This window comes from Bos taurus, chromosome 6, assembly GCF_002263795.3.
Source record: "Bos taurus isolate L1 Dominette 01449 registration number 42190680 breed Hereford chromosome 6, ARS-UCD2.0, whole genome shotgun sequence".
Classification (NCBI taxonomy): Eukaryota; Metazoa; Chordata; class Mammalia; order Artiodactyla; family Bovidae; genus Bos; species Bos taurus.
The window spans coordinates 66093909-66112358 of record NC_037333.1 but is presented as its reverse complement, the minus strand read 5'-3'; the positions used below and the strand labels follow the sequence as shown (position 1 = coordinate 66112358).

At 38.7% G+C, this 18450-nt stretch overlaps 1 protein-coding gene across 2 annotated transcripts; it reads left to right on the top strand.

Moving 5' to 3' along the window:
* Window positions 1-2580: 2580 nt before the first annotated feature.
* On the top strand, window positions 2581-18011 carry COMMD8 (COMM domain containing 8). Of its 2 annotated transcripts, none has more exons than XM_002688237.6 (5): window positions 2581-2667; window positions 6584-6739; window positions 10941-11093; window positions 14463-14618; window positions 15650-18011. In XM_002688237.6, exons 1-5 carry the CDS (start codon window positions 2602-2604, stop codon window positions 15668-15670), a joined length of 552 nt encoding a protein of 183 aa, XP_002688283.1. In that variant the 5' UTR covers window positions 2581-2601; the 3' UTR covers window positions 15671-18011. The 2 variants fall into 2 exon arrangements, with proteins under 2 accessions (XP_002688283.1, XP_059743738.1); XM_059887755.1 differs by having other exon boundaries at window positions 15553-18011.
* The last annotated feature ends 439 nt before the right edge of the window (window positions 18012-18450 follow it).

Here is an 18450-nt window from a genome sequence, read left to right as displayed (position 1 = left end):
TAATTAACCTACTCTGACAAAGGCAGAAATCGGTATGAGGAGCGGGAAGTACTATACATGTGTGTCAGTTGCTTCAGTGGTGTCTCACTCTTTGAGACCCTATGGACTGTAGCCTGCCAGGCTCCTCTGTCCATGGGATTCTTCTGGCAAGAATACTGGAGTGGGTTTCCATGCCCTCCTCCAGGGGATCTTCCCGACCCAAGGATTGAGCCTGAGTCTCTTACTGTCTCCTGCACCGGCAGGTGGGTTCTTTACCACTGGCACCACCTGGGAAGACCCCGGAGGTACTGTAACATAAGCTAGAATATTCGATTTATGGTTAGTGGATGGCGGCAGGCTGAAAAGCTATGATTCATGTTATGCAGTGCCTTTGAAAATCTGGAAGGCAGAATCTGAGCCAACTGAGACTGTTCTAGGCAACGAGATCGGAAAACATTACTATCAAGGTATATTGGTGGTATTTAGCAAGATGCTGAAAGAAGAGGATAAGTTCTGGTAAGATTTGGCTAATTTTCAAGGCAAAATTAAAGGGAATAGATGGAATTATAATTTATCATAGTTACCATTTAAAACACTTTAAATAAAACTTTGATTAAAAGTTTAGAAAAACTAAAAGTGAAAGTCACCCATAATCCCCAAAATGAAAGATCACCATAACTAATATTTAGTATACTCCTATGCCAGGAATTTATACACTACAAGTATCCATGCCATACCATATACTGTACATACCATACCATTGTACAGTACAAGTAGTTTTGAAACTAAACTTTTTTCCCAGTAGTGTAGAGCAAGCAAATTTACCAAAGATTTTTCTACATGATCATTTTTTTGTGGATTTTTATGCTGCATTGTAATTTATTAGACCAATAATTTATTACTACAGTAACTAACAGACCAATATCCTCAGAGTGAAACATTTCTGTCTTATATTTCTAAAACTGGAATTCTTGGGTCCAAGAGTAGGTACATTTTGAAGGCTTTATATATGCAATCACAACCCTCCAGAAAAATGTTACTAATCTATATTTTCAACAGCAGTATGTGGGAATGCTGTTTCAAAGTTTCACTGATATTTTATATTTATAATATTGCTTTTTATTCTATGCCATTAGGATTATAACTCAAGGTCATAGGACTTATCAGTCCATGGATACATAATAGGTTATGAGTACCACCTTTGTGACCTTGAACAGCGTTGATATTATGTCACCAATATTGGGTCCTCATTTTTAAAACTGGGACAGTATCTACAACACAAAGTTGTAGGGAAGATTAATAATATGAAATATATAATTTTTTTGGTATATAGTAGATGCTTGATAAATATTTTTATTCTGTTACAACATATAAAATTTAGTCTTTTTGCTTTTTTTTTTTTTTAGGAAACAGATCCCACACTCAGAAGACTTACTAATTGATGGATATGAGCCCATTTTCCAGATTCTTTCTGACTTATCAGCTATTACTTGGGGAGCACCTGTGCATAAAGACAAAGTGTGTTAAGATAATTATGTTTCAGCTAGGACAATGAAGGTTATATATGTCTACCTATATTAAGAACTAGAAAGTGCTAAGTTTTGAAAGAGAGAGACAGCCGTGAAATTCAAGAGGTGGGCATAAAGTAGAGAAAGAGCCTTTGTGCTAACCTTTGAAGGATGTCATTGAGTAGTTCTTCTTCTGTATAATCCACAGATTAAAATTCTTTCCAGTGGTATGCTTTAGCAGCGTGCACCACTTTTGCTATTCTTTAGATTGTAATTCCTGTTTCTGTCTCTCATTTACTGTGCTCCTGGAAACTTCTGGCTTGCGGAGGCTACCTTATTTATTATCGAATTCTCCAGCGTAAGTAAAAGCTAGAATGAGAGTAATCACAGGTGCTCTGGGTTTTAGGTTTAGTCCAACTTTGAGTCTGGCTCTAGAATCTGATTTCATTTACTTCAGGCTGAGCTCTTAGCTCGGATTTTGGGGGGACTTTTAGGGTTGACAGATAAAATACAAGATGCCTGGTTAAATTTTAGATAAAGAATACTTTTCTAGTGTATGTCCCATACAATATTTAAGACACACTTATAAGAAAATATTATCTGAAATTTCATGTTTAACTGGGAATTTGGTATTTTTATTTGCTAAATCTGACAACCCTAGTAACTTCTCTGGTCTTGTTATTTGGAAATAAGGATGAAAATAGTAACTTCATAGGATAATCTATGAAGAACCTCGCGCACGGTAGGAAGCAAATTGACCTTCCAAATCAGGATACTTTCCAAATCAATTTGCCTTCCAAATGTAGTTACCCTTATTTTGCATTCTAAGTGTGCATAGAAAGTTTAATATAACTCTGAATAAAGTTGCCAAATTGCTCTGAGAGATTTGAGAATGCATTTTCATTGTAATGTGTGTTTAACCAATGTTGCCGCAGGCGTAAAGGATTTTCTTTTATTACGGAGAAAGCGAAGCCTCCACCTCTGCGCACGCGCACAAAGGCTCCAGCGTTTCCGAACCCGCCCAGCCCACCCGTCCGGCTGATCACGTGGACGAGCCGTAGCACTTCTTACGCCGAGACTGGTCATGTGACCCAGCCCCGAGCTTCTCGCAGGGATGGAGCCGGAAGAGGGGACACCCTTGTGGCGGCTGCAGAAGCTTCCCGCAGAGCGGGGCTTGCAGGTGAGGAGGGCGCAGGGGCCGGCTGCGCGGGCCAGGCTCCTGGAAGGCTTGGCGTGACGGGTAGGCCTCATCCCAATGCCTTTGGGAGGCTCGCGCCGGCTTCCTGGGGAGGGGAAGAGGACCTGGTGTGATTTTGGGTGCTCCCTCGCCCCACCCCGTGTTCTCTAGAGAGTGGAGAATTCCTAGGCTTGGGACGAGCTTAGGCTCGGAGCTTTGGCTTCCAGCGGCCCCTCCAGGGGTTTTGCACGCAGACGCCCACCGGGCCGCGCCCGCACCCTAACGGGGACCACTTATCCGTTCCCGGGAGCGGCCGGGACCAAGTGAACCTGGACTGGGGAGTGCGCAGTCGCCAGCTTGAAAGCTGGAGGGGGTGGTTTACAACCTCTTGTATATGTTTCATTCATTCATTCAGCATTCCCCATGCACCAGGAACACTGGTGCTAGGTGCTGGGAATACCGTGGCGACCTAGAGAGGCAGGCCGTAATTCTTTGTGGGTGGCAGAAAAAACTGGTAAGTGTTACCCCAGACTGGGACACTTACAGGTAGGATGGTCCAAGGTGGACCGTACTTCAAGACGTGACATATACGTTGCCCCCTCCAGTCTAGGAAGGAACCTAGTTTACGAGAATCTGGAAAAAAGCAGCCTTATTCACTTGTTCAGCCAACTCTTCACTGAACTATGTGCTTAATGCCCTATGGGATAAGGTAAAAGGGTGAATGAGACAGCCTATACCCTGGTGGACCTTGTCAACTAATGAGGAAACCAAACTGAATAAATGGATAACTGAATTAATGAGTTATCTAGTAATCAGTTTGTAGGAGGGGTAGCAACTCTGGTTATAAGGGGCAAGGGAACATTTTCTAGAGCATCTGCCTAGGGTTTCTACGTTGAGTTCCTGAAGGATGAGTAGGAACCAGATGGGCTGAGGGGAGAGAGTGTTTCAGGCCAAGGGACAGCACTTATGAAGACTAGAAGAAAGGCAGCCCCCGGGGAGCTTTAGGACCTGCTGTAGTTTTAGAGGCCAAAGTTAAGAGTGAGAAGTAGAGCAGGGAGACTGTGGCTGAACAAGTGAGGAGCAGTCAGGAGCCTCTGTGTACTATACTCCTGGGTTTAGCCTTAATACCAAAGGTACTGGCAGTTTATAATTGTTCTTGACAGCAGCAGATTTTTAGTTTGAAGGGTGAGAGAAATGTGGAGACAGTAAATACATACAACGAAATTTTGTCTGTGAACTGTGAACAGAAGAACACCCAGTGGTTACTGTAAGAGGAAAATCTAACTGAGAAGTGTTTTTTCTCCCTTGAACTTTCAAGTTAAAAAACCCTTGGTGCCCCAAGTATGAGACTCAAAAGAAATTTGCCAGCCCTGTTAAAAAAAAAAAGGCAACGTATGCAAAATAGAGTTTCAGCTTGAGCTCTGGGAGCTGTGGTCCTTTGCCTTCTGACTTCAGAGAACTGACTCATGCTTTGTATTATTATTAATATGTTACTATGCTTACTCCAAAATCACTGCAGATGGTGACTGCAGCCATGAAATTAAAAGACGCTTACTCCTTGGAAGAAAAGTTATGACCAACCTAGATAGCATATTCAAAAGCAGAGACATTACTTTGCCAACAAAGGTCCCTCTAGTCAAGGCTATGGTTTTTCCAGTCGTCATGTATGGATGTGAAAGTTGGACTGTGAAGAAAACTGAGCGTGGAAGAATTGATGCTTTTGAACTGTGGTGTTGGAGAAGACTCTTGAGAGTCCCTTGGACTGCAAGGAGATCCAACCAGTCCATTCTAAAGGAGATCAGGCCTGGGATTTCTTTGGAAGGAATGATGCTAAAGCTGAAACTCCAGTACTTTGGCCATCTCATGCGAAGAGTTGACTCATTGGAAAAGACTCTGATGCTGGGAGGGATTGGGGGCAGGAGGAGAAGGGGACGACAGAGCATGAGATGGCTGGATGGCATCACCGACTCGGTGGACGTGAGTCTGAGTGAACTCCGGGAGTTGGTGATGGACAGGGAGGCCTGGCATGCAGCGATTCGTGGGGTCGCAAAGCGACTGAGCGACTGAACTGAACTGAATGCAAATATGTGAAGAGGTTGCTTCCCTGTTGAACACAGATTACAGTCTGGGCTCTTCTGCATTGTGTACAAGGCCCCTTTATGGTTTGGTCTCTGCCACCTCTCCAGCTTTGTATGCTGCCATCTCCCAAACTGCGCCATGCAGTTTTACACTTTTATCCTGTCAACGTGCAGCTGTTGTGACTAGAAATACCCTGCTCCTGTTTGGCTAACTATTCATTATTTTAAGACATACTTTTCTCTTCTGTGCTCCTTTGTACCCTCTGTAAACTTTAATTATAACGCCTGTCATCCTAAATTGCATATACTTATTGATTATATTAGTTTTCTCTAATGGCCTGAGGCTCTGATATGATAGGACCTTATCTTATTTATCCTCAGTTTCCTCATTTTTAAAATGGGCATAATAGCAAGACTTCACAGGGTTGTAGTGAAGGTCAGCACAGTGTTTGGTATATAATTAGGGCTCTATAAATGCTAGCTATTATAGTTATTTTTTCTTTGTATGTGCATTAACTGGAATGAAGTGCTCATTGCATATTTGTGAATTAATTAAAAAGATTATGTTCCAAAAACGTAGTGCTCTTAGTTTTCAATTTGAGTTCTGGGTTTTACTTTAGCATTGGGGACAGTTTGGAATAAGGTGAAGTGTAGGTAGAGAATTTTGAATGATTTTAAATTGAAAATGTTTTTCGTTCATTTATGGTAAATAAAATTCTGTTCACATAGTGTATTAGCCATCATTTGGAATTAGGGTCACCAATTAGTCATCTCTGTTCCAAAAAGTATGGTGTTACAGAGAAGGAGTTTTTGCTTAAAATGCACTGGAACATGATCCAGGAGAAAAGAGTTGGAAGCCTCCTTGCTGTTTAAATGCATTTCCAAGTTATTTGGATTCAGGTACTCTTCTTACAACACACAAATATCTCTTTGAGAAAGAAAACGTATTGATCACTTGCCTAGAGTAGTGCTGATACAGTAGCAGTAGTACTCAGGTATATATGTTAGAGGTGTGGATGTTATGTTATGATATATGTTAGTACCAGTAGTAATAGTGATGATGATAATTACAGCTAGTAAAAAGGAGGAGGATAACAATGGGAAGCAATGTTTAATGTCAGGAGTGTGCCAAGTGATTTGCATGTATCCTTCTTCAGTCCTTAAAACAACATTATGGGGGTCGATGATATCATTGTTTTACACATGAGGAAACCAGCAAAGAATCTGTAAGTAACTTGGCAAAACTAGTAAATAGTGGGAATAAGATTCAGACTAGCCAGTTTTGTTCCAAAAGCCACAGACTTAATCACATGTTCAGTTATATATGTGTTAGGATTTCCATTGCTGGCATTAAGCTAGGGTAGAGAGAGAGAAATGTGAAAAAGAGGAAGTAAGTCAATGAGGGGTTTTTTGGAGTGGACCGAAAGAAGTGTGGATGCTGTGGAAAATAGAGAGAAGGGGTTTGTAGATTTACAGTTGTAAGACTTTGCTCTAAGACTCATACCTTGTTTTTTGGTTATTGGTATAAATATGAAGTCTAAGGAATCCCAAGGAGAAACTGCTGCACTCACCATCTTCCTTTTAGGAACATTGGAGAAACAACAACGTATCTGTAAAATTATTTTAAGGTGGACAAAATTATGGAAAGTCTGTGTGTGTGTGTGTGTAGCTCTGATTTTTAGTTAATAAAATAATGTTAAAGATAGTTGCTTTTCAGCCTCAGCTTTTCTGCAGGTAACATGAACTTCTGCCAATAACATTTATTTGCTACAAGGAAGATAAATCTGTTTTATAATTTTACTTATAATTACATTTATCACTCTCTTGTTTTTTCTCTCTAGCTTCTTCACAAAATAATTGATGGCATTTGTGGCCGAACTTATCCTCTCTACCAGGATTATCACAGTGTTTGGGATTCAACAGAATGGATGCATGTTTTAGAAGACATTACCACCTTTTTCAAAGCTGTAGTTGGTAAAAATTTATCTGATGAAGAGGTAACTTTGCTCCAGATTTTGATACCTTTATAATTCATGTTCAGATTTTTTTTATTATTATTTTGGTGTTTAGGGTACCGTGTAATACATCCTCAGTAAGTGTATAATGAAAAGTGACAGTGTTAGTCACTCAGTCATATCTGACTCTTTGCGACCCCATGGCCTTCAATTCTCAAGGCTTCTCTGCCCATAGAATTCTCCAGGCAAGAATACTGGAGTAGGTAGCCGTTCCCTTCTCCAGGGGATCTCCCCGACCCAGGGATTAAACGCACGTCTCTCCGGCATTGGCATTGCAGGCAGATTCTTTACCATCCGAGCCACCAGGTGGTCCAAGTGTATAAAATTAGTTCAGTCGCTCAGTCGTGTCCGACTCTTTGCGATAGCAATAAAAACCTAATAATTTATTTTAATTGGAGGTTAATTACTGTACAATATTGTATTGGTTTTGCCAAAGCTATGGTTTTTTTAGTAGTCATGTATGGATGTGAGAGTTGGCCTATAAAGAAAGCTGAGCACCAAAACAACAACAACAAAAAACACCTAGTAACTGTAAGTGGAAAAATCTGTGGAAGTATTGGGTTTTTGTACTTTTGTTTCTGATTGGTTGTCTTATTTTAAATTGTGAAACATTTAAATCATGTGGAAGAAAATTAAAAGGTATATAACTGATACCTATGTTCCTATTACCACAATTAAACAACTGTTAACATTTTACTTTATGTATTTCAGGTTTGTGTGTGTGTGTGTGTTTTAGAAACAAGGCATTATAGATACATGTAAATATCACCCTCCCAATAGAAAAAACCACTAGTGAATTTGTATGCATGTTTCATGTTCTCTAATGTATGAATGTTTGCATCTTTAAGCAATACATACAATCATTTGAGCTGTTTAAATGTGTAACTTGTGAGTGGTAATGTATGTATCCATTTATAATTTTTTCAGCAGTACTGTGTTTTAGATTTATCAATGTGGAAAAGTATTGATCTGGTTTATGTGTTTCATCTCCTTGTAGTATTTGATGAGAGGCATTAGTAAGACTTATTTTCTGTCTCCCTACGGATGACCAGTTGGATCATTGCCTCTTCATTATTATGAAAAGTGCTGCTGCAAACATTTTGTATGTGTCTTGTTATATACAAATTGGTCAGCTTTTCAGTCTTAAAGTAAAACTGCAGGGTCATGGGGTATCTTTCCATTAAACTGCTTTTGTACCTTTGTCAAAAGTAATTTGGGCATGTTTGTGTAGGTTTCCCACTTGGGGAAAAATGAAGTTATATATATTTATCATTTTGATTTGGATGATATTCTGAATATGAGTTCTTGGTTGGATATATGTATTTTAAATATCTTCTATTATGTTGCTTGTCTTTTTAGTCTCTTCATAGTGGCTTTTGTTGAATAGAAGTTCTGAATTTTAATCAAGTCCAATTTGTCAATATTTTCTTTTGATGGTTAGTGATGTTAATACTGTGTTTAAGGAATGTTTGTGCCAAAATCATGAAAACATTTTCATATATTTTTTTGTAGCAGTTTGATTGTTTTAGCTTTTATTTATGTCAGTGATATATTTGAATTACTATTTGTATATGGAGTAAGTATCAAGCTAAGATTTTTCCATATGATATCCACTTGTTGAAATGACCATCCTTACCCCCATAGAATTGCTGTGCAGCCTTTCTTGGAAATGCAGGTGACCATAATGTTTGGGTCTGTATCTGGACTCTTTTTCTACTCCATTAGTCTGTTTGCTTGTATTTACCCATATCACAATGGCTTAAATTACTGTAGAATTAGAGCTGCATTACATTAAATTTTGATATCTGATAGTAGAAGACCTTCAACCTTATATTTCTTCAAGATAGCTTTGATTTTTCTATATCCTCCATAGTTTCAGGTACATTTTAAAATCAGTCAATTTTAACCAAAACACCTGCTGAAATTTTGATGGAGAGTATTAGCTTGGGCTGCCACAACAAAATACCTTAAAATGGGTAGCTTAAATAATAGGAATTAATTTCTCACAGTTCTAGAGTTTAGGGAGTACAAAATTAAGGCACTGGCTGATTCTGGTCCCTGATGAGGGCGGGCTTTTTCCTTGCTGAAGATTTTTGCCTTCTCACTGTGTCCTCTGATGGCTGTGGGGGGCGGGGGGCAGGTGCAGAGAGAGAGGGAGCAAACTCTCTGATGTTTCTTACAAGGGAACTGATCCCATCTTGAGGGTCAGAGTTTTAATATGAATTTTGAGGTGACATTAAGTCCATAGCATGGGTTGCACTGAGTCTCTAGACTATTTTGGAGAGAATTGACAACAGTATTGAGCCTTCTGATCTATGAACTTGGTATTACCTTTATTTATTTAGATTAGCTTCAGTTTCTCTCTCATATTTTGTAGTTCTCAGTGTAGAGGTCTCACAAATGTTTTGTTGTATTTATTTCTAAGTAACTGATGTTTTGGATGTTCTTAAATTTTGTTCTCCAATTGCATATTGCTAGTATGTGGAAACCCAAGTTGATTTTTGTATACTTACTCTGTGTCCAACAATCTTTTTAAATTTATTTACTATATAGAAGTGTAAGTTGCTCAGTCTTGTCCAACTCTTTGCGACACCATGGACTGTAGCCCACCAGGCTTCTCTGTCCATGGAATTCTCTAGGCAAGAAATACCGGAGTGGGTAACCATTCCCTTCTCCAGAGTATTTTCCTGACCCAGGGATCAAACCCAAGTCTCCTGTATTTCAGGCAAATTATTTATCATATGAGCCACCATGGAAACCCCTATCTACTATATATAATGGTTTATAAATTTGAGGGGGAATTTTTTTGGTATGTAATCATTTTCTTTTTCAATTTTAATAGTTTTTATTTCTTTTTTCCCTCTTATTGCACTGCCTAATGTCTTCAGAACAGTTTTAGAATAAAGAAGGAAAAAACCAGTGCCTTGTCTGACTTAAGGGAGAATGTATGTGTTCATTATTTCACAATTTAATATGTTAGCTGTATGATTTTATTGGTATCAATGATTAGATTAAAGAAGCTTCCGCCGATTCTTACTTTGCTGAGAATTAGTAGGTATTGAATTTTATAAAATTCTTTTTTTTCCTGAATTTATATCTATGCCTTTATTTTGTTAATGTGATGCCTTACATTGATTTTTGAATGTTAAAGTAACCTTACCAAAATAAATCCAACTTGGTCATGATATATTTTTCTTTTTTATTTTGTTTTGATTTGCCAGTATTTCATTAGGATTTTTTTCATCTATAGTTGAGTAATCTTGGCCCATAATTTTTTGCCTATAATGTTTTTATCAAAATATCAGGTTTTATTCCCATCTTGTGGAATGAATTAGGAAGTTGTTGTTTACTTTCTTTTCTTTTTCCTATGAAAGAGTTTATGCAAGATTTACTTCTTGCGTCACTTAGTACTGTGTTACCATGCTGCTTAATTGTAAAATATTTGAATAAGTTTTGTTCAGTTCTTATTTAATTACACAATGACTCAAAAATATAATTACTATGATTCCAGTTCTTTGAAATCTGTTGTGGTTTGTGACATGGCTCAGCATATGGTTCACTTTTGGGTAATGTTCCATATACATGAGAAGATGATATGTATTTTTAGGTTGTAGGGTGTAGTGCTCTGTGTGCAGTTAGGTTAAGTAGAAGTGTTTCTCAGTGCTGTGTCTTTACAGTGCTTTCTCTTCCCATCCATTACTGAGAGGTGTGTCAGCGTCTCTGTGAAACTTGATTTACCCGTTTTGCTTTTTCTGCCAAGTTTTGCTGCTTTATATATTTTGAGGCCACGTTATTAGGTGCACACAAATTTATGATTGTTGGGTATTTCTGTTGAACAACCCCAGTACTATCTTGTTCTATTTCTTGTAAGTCTTCTTGCCTTAAAGTCTATTTTGTCTAATATATTAATATCGGTAAATCAGCTTTAGTGGTTTCCAATGTATTCACTCCCATGTTGGTTCATCAGTCAGCCCTTTTCCTTTGTGTTTTACAAAACCTTGTTAAAACTTCTTGTTTCCTGGTTATGCATCCTCATCTTATTCTTTTTATAGTCATAGTAGTACTTTTTCCCCATTTACTACCATTTTAAAGATTATATGAAATGACAATGTAACTGTTGTTTACATTTTAAACAGAAAGGCCTTTTCACTTATTTTCTAACCATTTATTTTTATTTGCATAGATATCTCAACAGTTGAATCAGTTGAATTCATCTCATCAAGAAGCTATCATGAAATGCTTAAAAAGTAGGAAAGATGAAATCAAGAAGACTCTGTTGGAAGAAATAGTTGATATTTCCTCTGCACGACTACAGGATTTTGATTGGCAGATAAAGGTGAGAATATATTTATTTGTGAGTATTTATATTTTTTATTTGGAGAAGGAAATGGCAACCCAGTCTAGTATTCTTGCTGGAGAATCCCATGAGCAGAGGAGCCTGGTGGGCTACAGACCATGGAGTCGAAAAGAGTCAGACAGAAGTGTTTTCAGGAGGAGACTACTTTCTGTTTCACTTTTTGAATATGTTATTTTTTTGTAATATTATATATCTAATATGGATCATGGAAAATGGAAGAGAGTTCCAGAAAAACATCTATTTCTGCTTTATTGACTATGCCAAAGCCTTTGACTGTGTGGATCACAATAAACTGTGTAAAATTTTTCAAGAGATGGGAATACCAGACCACCTGACCTGCCTCTTGAGAAACCTATATGCAGGGCAGGAAGCAACAATTAGACCTGGACACGGAACAACAGACTGGTTCCAAATAGGAAAAGGAGTACGTCAAGGCTGTATGTTGTCATCCTGCTTATTTAACTTACATGCAGAGTACATCATGAGAAATGGTGGACTGGAAGAAGCACAAGCTGGAATCAAGATTGCCAGGAGAAATATCAATAACCTCAGATGTGCAGATGACACCACCCTTATGGCAGAAAGTGAAGAGGAACTCAAAAGCCTCTTGATGAAAGTGAAAGAGGAGAGTGAAAAAGTTGGCTTAAAGCTCAACATTGAGAAAACTAAGATCATGGCATCTGGTCCCATCACTTCATGGGAAATAGATGAGGAAACAGTGGAAACAGTGGCAGACTTTATTTTTTTGGTTTCCAAAATCACTGAAGATGGTGATTGCAGCCATGAAATTAAAAAGACACTTACTCCTTGGAAGGAAAGTTATGACCAAAGGAGAAGGCAATGGCACCCCACTCCAGTACTCTTGCCTGGAAAATCCCATGGACGGAGGACCCTGGTGGGCCACAGTCCATGGGGTCGCTAAGAGTCGGACACAACTGAGCGACTTCACTTTGACTTTTCACTTTCATGCATTGGAGAAGGAAATGGCAACCCACTCCAGTGTTCTTGCCTGGAGAATACCAGGGGTGGGGGAGCCTGCTGGGCTGCCGTCTATGGGGTCACACAGAGTCGGACACGACTGAAGCAACTTAGCAGCAGCAGCAGCAGATAGCATATTCAAAAGCAGAGACATTACTTTGCCAACAAAGGTCCGTCTAGTCAAGGCTGTGGTTTTTCCTGTGGTCACGTACGGATGTGAGAGTTGGACTGTGAAGAAGGCTGAGCGCGGAAGAATTGATGCTTTTGAACTGTGGTGTTGGAGGAGACTCTTGAGAGTCCCTTGGACTGCAAGGAGATCCAACCAGTCCATTCTGAAGATCAGCCCTGGGATTTCTTCAGAATGGAAGGAATGATGGTGGAATGATGCTGAAGGTGAAACTCCAGTACTTTGGCCACCTCATGTGAAGAGTTGACTCGTTGGAAAAGACTCTGATGCTGGGAGGGATTGGGGGCAGGAGGAGAAGGGGACAACAGAGGATGAGATGGCTGGATGGCATCACCGACTCGATGGACATGAGTTTGAATGAACTCTGGGAGTTGGTGATGGACAGGGAGGCCTGGCATGCTGCAATTCATGGGGTTGCAAAGAGTCGGACACTACTGAGCGACTGAACTGAACTGATATCTAAAATGTGTTTTTGAGATACATTTTCTTAAAAATGTATCAAAGATAATTAAAATTACATCTTTTGTGTTAACTTGCACTGTGGACTTCTAAAACATGTATAACAACATTAGAGTTATAATAAATTTAATTAAATGAAGTTTTAAGACATGTGGATGAAGGAATAGATATGTGCTTTGTGGCTTTGGGGGATAGGACAAGGCTAAAGTATATGCAATGCAATAATTTCAACCTAAGAAATAATAATCTAACCCCCTGGGGCTTCCCTGGTGGCTCAGAGGTTAAAGTGTATGCCTGCAATGCGGGAGATCTGGGTTCAATCCCTGGGTCGGGAAGATCCCCTGGAGAAGGAAATGGCAACCCACTCCAGTATTCTTGCCTGGAGAATCCCCATGGACGGAGGAGCCTGGTGGGGTACAGTCCACGGGGTCGAAAAGAGTCAGACATGACTGAGCGACTTCACTCACTCATTCCATGAGTGTCTGAAAATCATTCTAATCTCTTTTTGAGTTAGCACACTCATCCTCATTGCTGGTACTCAAGCATAGGCTAAGAACCACTTATTGGAAATACTGAAGAGAATTAACAATGAGGTGGGCAACCTGAAGCTGATACTTTCAAATCTCAGATATGGTGAGACCTGTATTTTGGAGAGAGAAAATGGAGGAGTTGTGTGAAGGTTTATTTGGTCCTGTAGTGTATGTACCCGGAGAAGGCAATGGCACCCCACTCCAGTACGCTTGCCTGGAAAATCCCATGGACGGAAGAGCCTGGTGGGCTGCATGGAGTCCATGGGGTCGCTAAGAGTCGGACACGACTGAGAGGCTTCACTTTCACTTTTCACTTTCATGCATTGGAGAAGGAAATGGTAACCCACTCCAGTGTTCTTGCCTGGAGAATCCCAGGGATGGGGGAGCCTGGTGGGCTGCTGTCTATGGGGTCGCACAGAGTCGGACACGACTGAAGCAGCTTAGCAGCAGCGGCAGCAGTGTATGTACCACACAGAAGGAGTCCTTTACCATTGCCCCAGTCAATTTTTACAAGTGCTGGCACTCCAAAATTCAGTTATTATGGGTTCCTGGCTCAAATTCCAGGAAAATTGAGTTTCTCTTTGCCATCTGCCAGTGAAACTATGATGCTTGCTTCAAAAAGCTTCAGTAGCATCAACATTTGGTTCTTCCATTTCCTCTCAGCTACTGATTTTAGACAGAGTGTAAGAGGGAAAAGTGTCATATTTTTGTTGACTGACTCTAATCGAAGGTGGTATCTTGATAACATTTGTCATTAGTTTAATGGAGAGTTAACTGCTCATTATTTACACATCTTAATGTCTGAGCTGCACCGTGTTTTTAGTTTTATCTTTGTGTGTGGACTTTTGTCCTCTTGGTGTCATTACACTTCTTTAAGAATTCTCTGTTTCTTGGACCCATTTTGGTACTTCTGAGCCATAGCACTGCTCTAGCTATCTACTCCTACTACAACTCCCAATTAGTTGTCCTAAACTATGTTCTTGCTTTCATTCACTCTCCTTTCTTTTTCTGTTCAGATATGTGCTGCTTTGGCATGAGTTTAATTTCCTTTATTCCTTTCATATTTCCCTGTACTTCATAGCAAACAAGAGTACTCTTTTTTTCTTTAATGTGTTGTTCGTAAGCTCTGATGCATTTTTAGTATATTCCTTTTTAAAACTACTTATTAATTACTGTTTTTCTCATTTTAAACAGCTTGCACTTTCTAGTGACAAGATTGCTTCATTACAAATGCCACTTTTAAACCTTTATCTGGATGTAAAAGAAAATGGTGAAGTCAAGCCATATTCTGTTGAAATGAGTAAAGAAGAGCTGCAGAAGCTAATAAATTCCTTGGAAGCAGCTAATAAGGTATGTGTTTTAATTTTGTTGTGTGCTTCAAAATGTTTACGTTTTGATTGATACCACTGGAGCTATATAAGAAAAGCTGATCATTTCCATTTAAAGTTTGTTTTGTTCCTGATACTTTATGTCAAGCACAAAAGATGTTTTGTTGATATGTTCTGCATTCTCATTTTAGATATTACATTTATTATTGATTTGCATTAATAGAACATAATTTGTCCAGTAGTTATATTTTAAGGAATAAAAGCTAAATTTGTTTTGCTCTAGTCCCCATTAATGATAAATTTTTTTTTTTTTTTATTTTGGGGCTGTGAAATTAGCTAGTTCTAAAGAGATTTAATGATTAAAAATAGTTATGATTTTGAAGAAAAGATTGTTTTATTTAACTGGACAAATGGTAGATAATTTAAGCTCAGGAGACAGAATATCACTTATAGTTAGGAAAATATCAGTTTGAGACAAACTAATGAAGGACCAAAAGCTTTGCGTTTACAAAGGAATGGCTAAATAACAGTAACAATTCTGATGTTTAACTAATGAGAACAATGATATTTAAACAGTAGAAACCGCTGCTGTGAAGACATAAAAAATACTTATCTGCATTATGTATGTTCCTTTCCCTGTTGCTGAGCATCATCTCTAGTGATTGTGTCTCAAGGACTAAAGTCAGTTATTCTTTCCACCTCTCTTGACACTGACCCATCTTGTCTCCATCTTTTTGAAACCCCGGTATACTTCATCTTCTGCACTCACTTGGGCATCACAGTGCCTTGATGACTTGTCCACGTGCCCAGTAATAAACTGGTAGCCTGGCTTGCCTTTTGATGGGGCTGCATGTCTGAAGGGGTGTGTGGCAGGTTCTGGTGTAAATGTTGAATGAGTCTGAACCGTGGATCCTTGCATGCCTGTGTTTTTTGTGTTATTCTTGTCAATTCTCCAGGCCCTTCTTCAGAGATTTCAAAGCATCTCATTCAGCATCTACTGGCATCATTCTGGTATAATCTGATTGCTGCCCTTCCTCCATTTTGTGTTTGAAGGTGGTCCTGCAGTTAAAATAACTGGAAATGATGAATACCAACATTATCAGATTCCACTGGTACAACTGATGCACAGAGAGAATACCATGTGTTCAGAAAATCTGAATGGCCAGCTGAGAAAGCAGCAGTGTTGAGATTACAAAGACAACAATTTATCAGCATCCCTAAAGAAAAGGAAGTTATATGGTTGACAGGAAATGCATAAAAACATGAAAGATGAAAAGGGTGTAAACACAGTTTATATTTTCATAATGACTGTTTTGCTTCACTTGTTAAATATTTGAAAAGGCTTTATAGATAGAGTTTTATGGTAAGCTAAAAATAGACTCTAAAGTAATGTAAACATACAAGCACAAATATACTTGAATATTGCTTAAAGAACTATGTGAATAGCAAGGATGTTTATTATGGATATATTTGGTGGTTCACTTGTGATATTTTTTTAAAAATAATTTTTAAAGAATGTATAAGCTGCATCTAACTCAGGAGATTCCATGCTTTTCTCATATTTCAAAGGATAAGTTATAAAATGTAAAATTTTATAGAGAAGCTCTCCAGACTTGAACTGGAAGGAAAAAAAAAAAACTGAATCTGGGTGAACAATTTTGAATTTTGAATTCTAGGAACTAAAATATTATATTTGAGCATAGATAAAAGTGAAAACAACACTGTTACTTCTGCATTTCTGTGTCTGTTCAGGAGACTATGCTCTGATAAAAAGAATATGTGTCACTGTATAGTATATACTTTATTACTCCAATATCTGCTAAGACTATATAGGTTCCTGTTTATTGTGAATTCTTATTTGGGTGTAAACTTAATGAAGTTCTGGATGTTAACAACTTCATTGGAAAGCAAACCATTTTTAATTTCAGTGACCTTTAGAAACAAGCATTCTGAGCACATAAAAATATATTATCTTTATGTTTTGCTGTATTTTCAAATTAATTCCTACATAATGCAGTATGATGCATCATTGGCACCTGCTGTTTTGCAAGCTTTATAACTCATTAGAGCATCAGACTGTTACTTGAGGTGTCCAGAGCAATCCCTATTATTCTCATACAGATGAATATATAGATTTAGGGAGATTAATAAATGTGAGTGTGGTCTAGATAATGCCACTCTGTGAACTGTTTGTTACAGCTTGGTGATTAGATGTGGAGTTTGTGCCAGAATGTTCTTCAGTATACTGCTTTTTCATTGAGAAATTTTGGCCATAAAAAAAAAAAAAAAATCAGCTGAACTAACCAGTGTGCTTAGGGAGGTAGTAGTTGATTTACCTTCTTGTGCAAATTCCTTATGATGCTGTGTACCAGTAACAGTGGAGAAGGAAATGGCAATCCACTCCAGTGTTCTTGTCTGGAGAATCCCAGGGACGGGGGAGCCTGGTGGGCTATCGTCTCTGGGGTCGCACAGAGTCGGACATGACTGAAGCGACTTAGCAGCAGCAGCAAATTCCTTATGATGCTATGTACCAGTTACAGTGGAGAAGGAAATGGCAATCCACTCCAGTATTCTTGCCTGGAGAATCCCACGGACAGAGAAGCCTGGTGGGCTACAGTCCATGGGGTCACAAAAGTCAGATACAACTTAGTGACTAAAGCACCACCACCACCAGTAACAGCTTACAGACAAGCACGTCCAATAATACTGACTGATCTAAGGTCCTGGATTTCAACGCTCCACACAGTCCTTCCTTTGAGAAGGAAAAAAAACTTACTCTTCTTAGTCCTCTCACTACATTTTACTATATCAGCATATTTAAATACTTTATTGAAATATGACTGAAATAAACTACACATATTTAAAGTGGACAGTCTGAGCAGTTTTGACATATACGTACCCAGGAAAGCTTCTGGAGTAGGAAATGGCAACCCACTCCAGTATTCTTGCCTGGGAAATACGACAGGTAGAGGAACCTGGTGGGCTACAGTCCACAGGGCTGCAAAGAGTCGGAGACGACAGAGCACGTGAGCACAGGAAAGCATCACATCAATCAAGATGGTGAGCAACCAATCATTCCTGAAAGTGTCATCCTATTTTGTTGTAATCCTTGCTTCTTGCCCACTTTACTCCTAGACAACCACTAATCTACTTCCTGCCACTATAGATTAGTTCACATTTTCCAGAATTTAAATAGAATCATAGAGCATGTTCTTTTTTGTGTGTAATCTTGCTTCTTTCATTTTGATTTTGAGTTCATCCATATTGCAACATTTATCAGTAGTTGATTTCCATTTTATTTTTGAGAACTGTTCTGTTGTAGAATTCCACCATCATTTGTTTATCTGTTCACCTGTTAGTGGATATTTTCATTGTTTACAATTTTTGGCTATTAAAATACACAGAATGCTGTAAATATTCTTGTATGTGTCTTTGTATGGACATATGCTTTCTTTTGGAAGTAAATACTTAGGTGTGAAATAACTGGATCATGTGGTAAGTGTATGTTTATCTTTTCAGGAAACTTCCAAACTATTCCAAACTAATTTTTACCATCTTACATTGCATGCCACAGTCTATGAGAGTTCCACCTCCACCTTCTTGCTAACACTTGGTGTGGTCAGTCTTTTTAATTTCAACTGTTCTAATAGGTGTGTTAAAAAACAAAACAAAACACAACTTCTGGTCCCATCACTTCATGGGAAATAGCTGGGGAAACAGTGGAAACAGTGTCAGACTTTATTTTTGGGGGCTCCAAAATCACTGCAAGTGGTGATTGCAGTCATGAAATGAAAAGACGCTTACTCCTTGGAAGGAAAGTTATGACCAACCTAGATAGCATATTCAAAAGCAGA

Excerpts from the sequence above, each read along its gene's own strand:
- COMMD8 (XM_059887755.1), top strand. The coding sequence starts at position 2,602 with ATGGAGCCGGAAGAGGGGACACCCTTGTGGCGGCTGCAGAAGCTTCCC. Across the intron at positions 11,094-14,462 it reads ATTTTGATTGGCAGATAAAG|CTTGCACTTTCTAGTGACAA; the intron begins GTGAGAATATAT and ends CATTTTAAACAG. Across the intron at positions 14,619-15,552 it reads CCTTGGAAGCAGCTAATAAG|GCCCTTCTTCAGAGATTTCA; the intron begins GTATGTGTTTTA and ends TCAATTCTCCAG.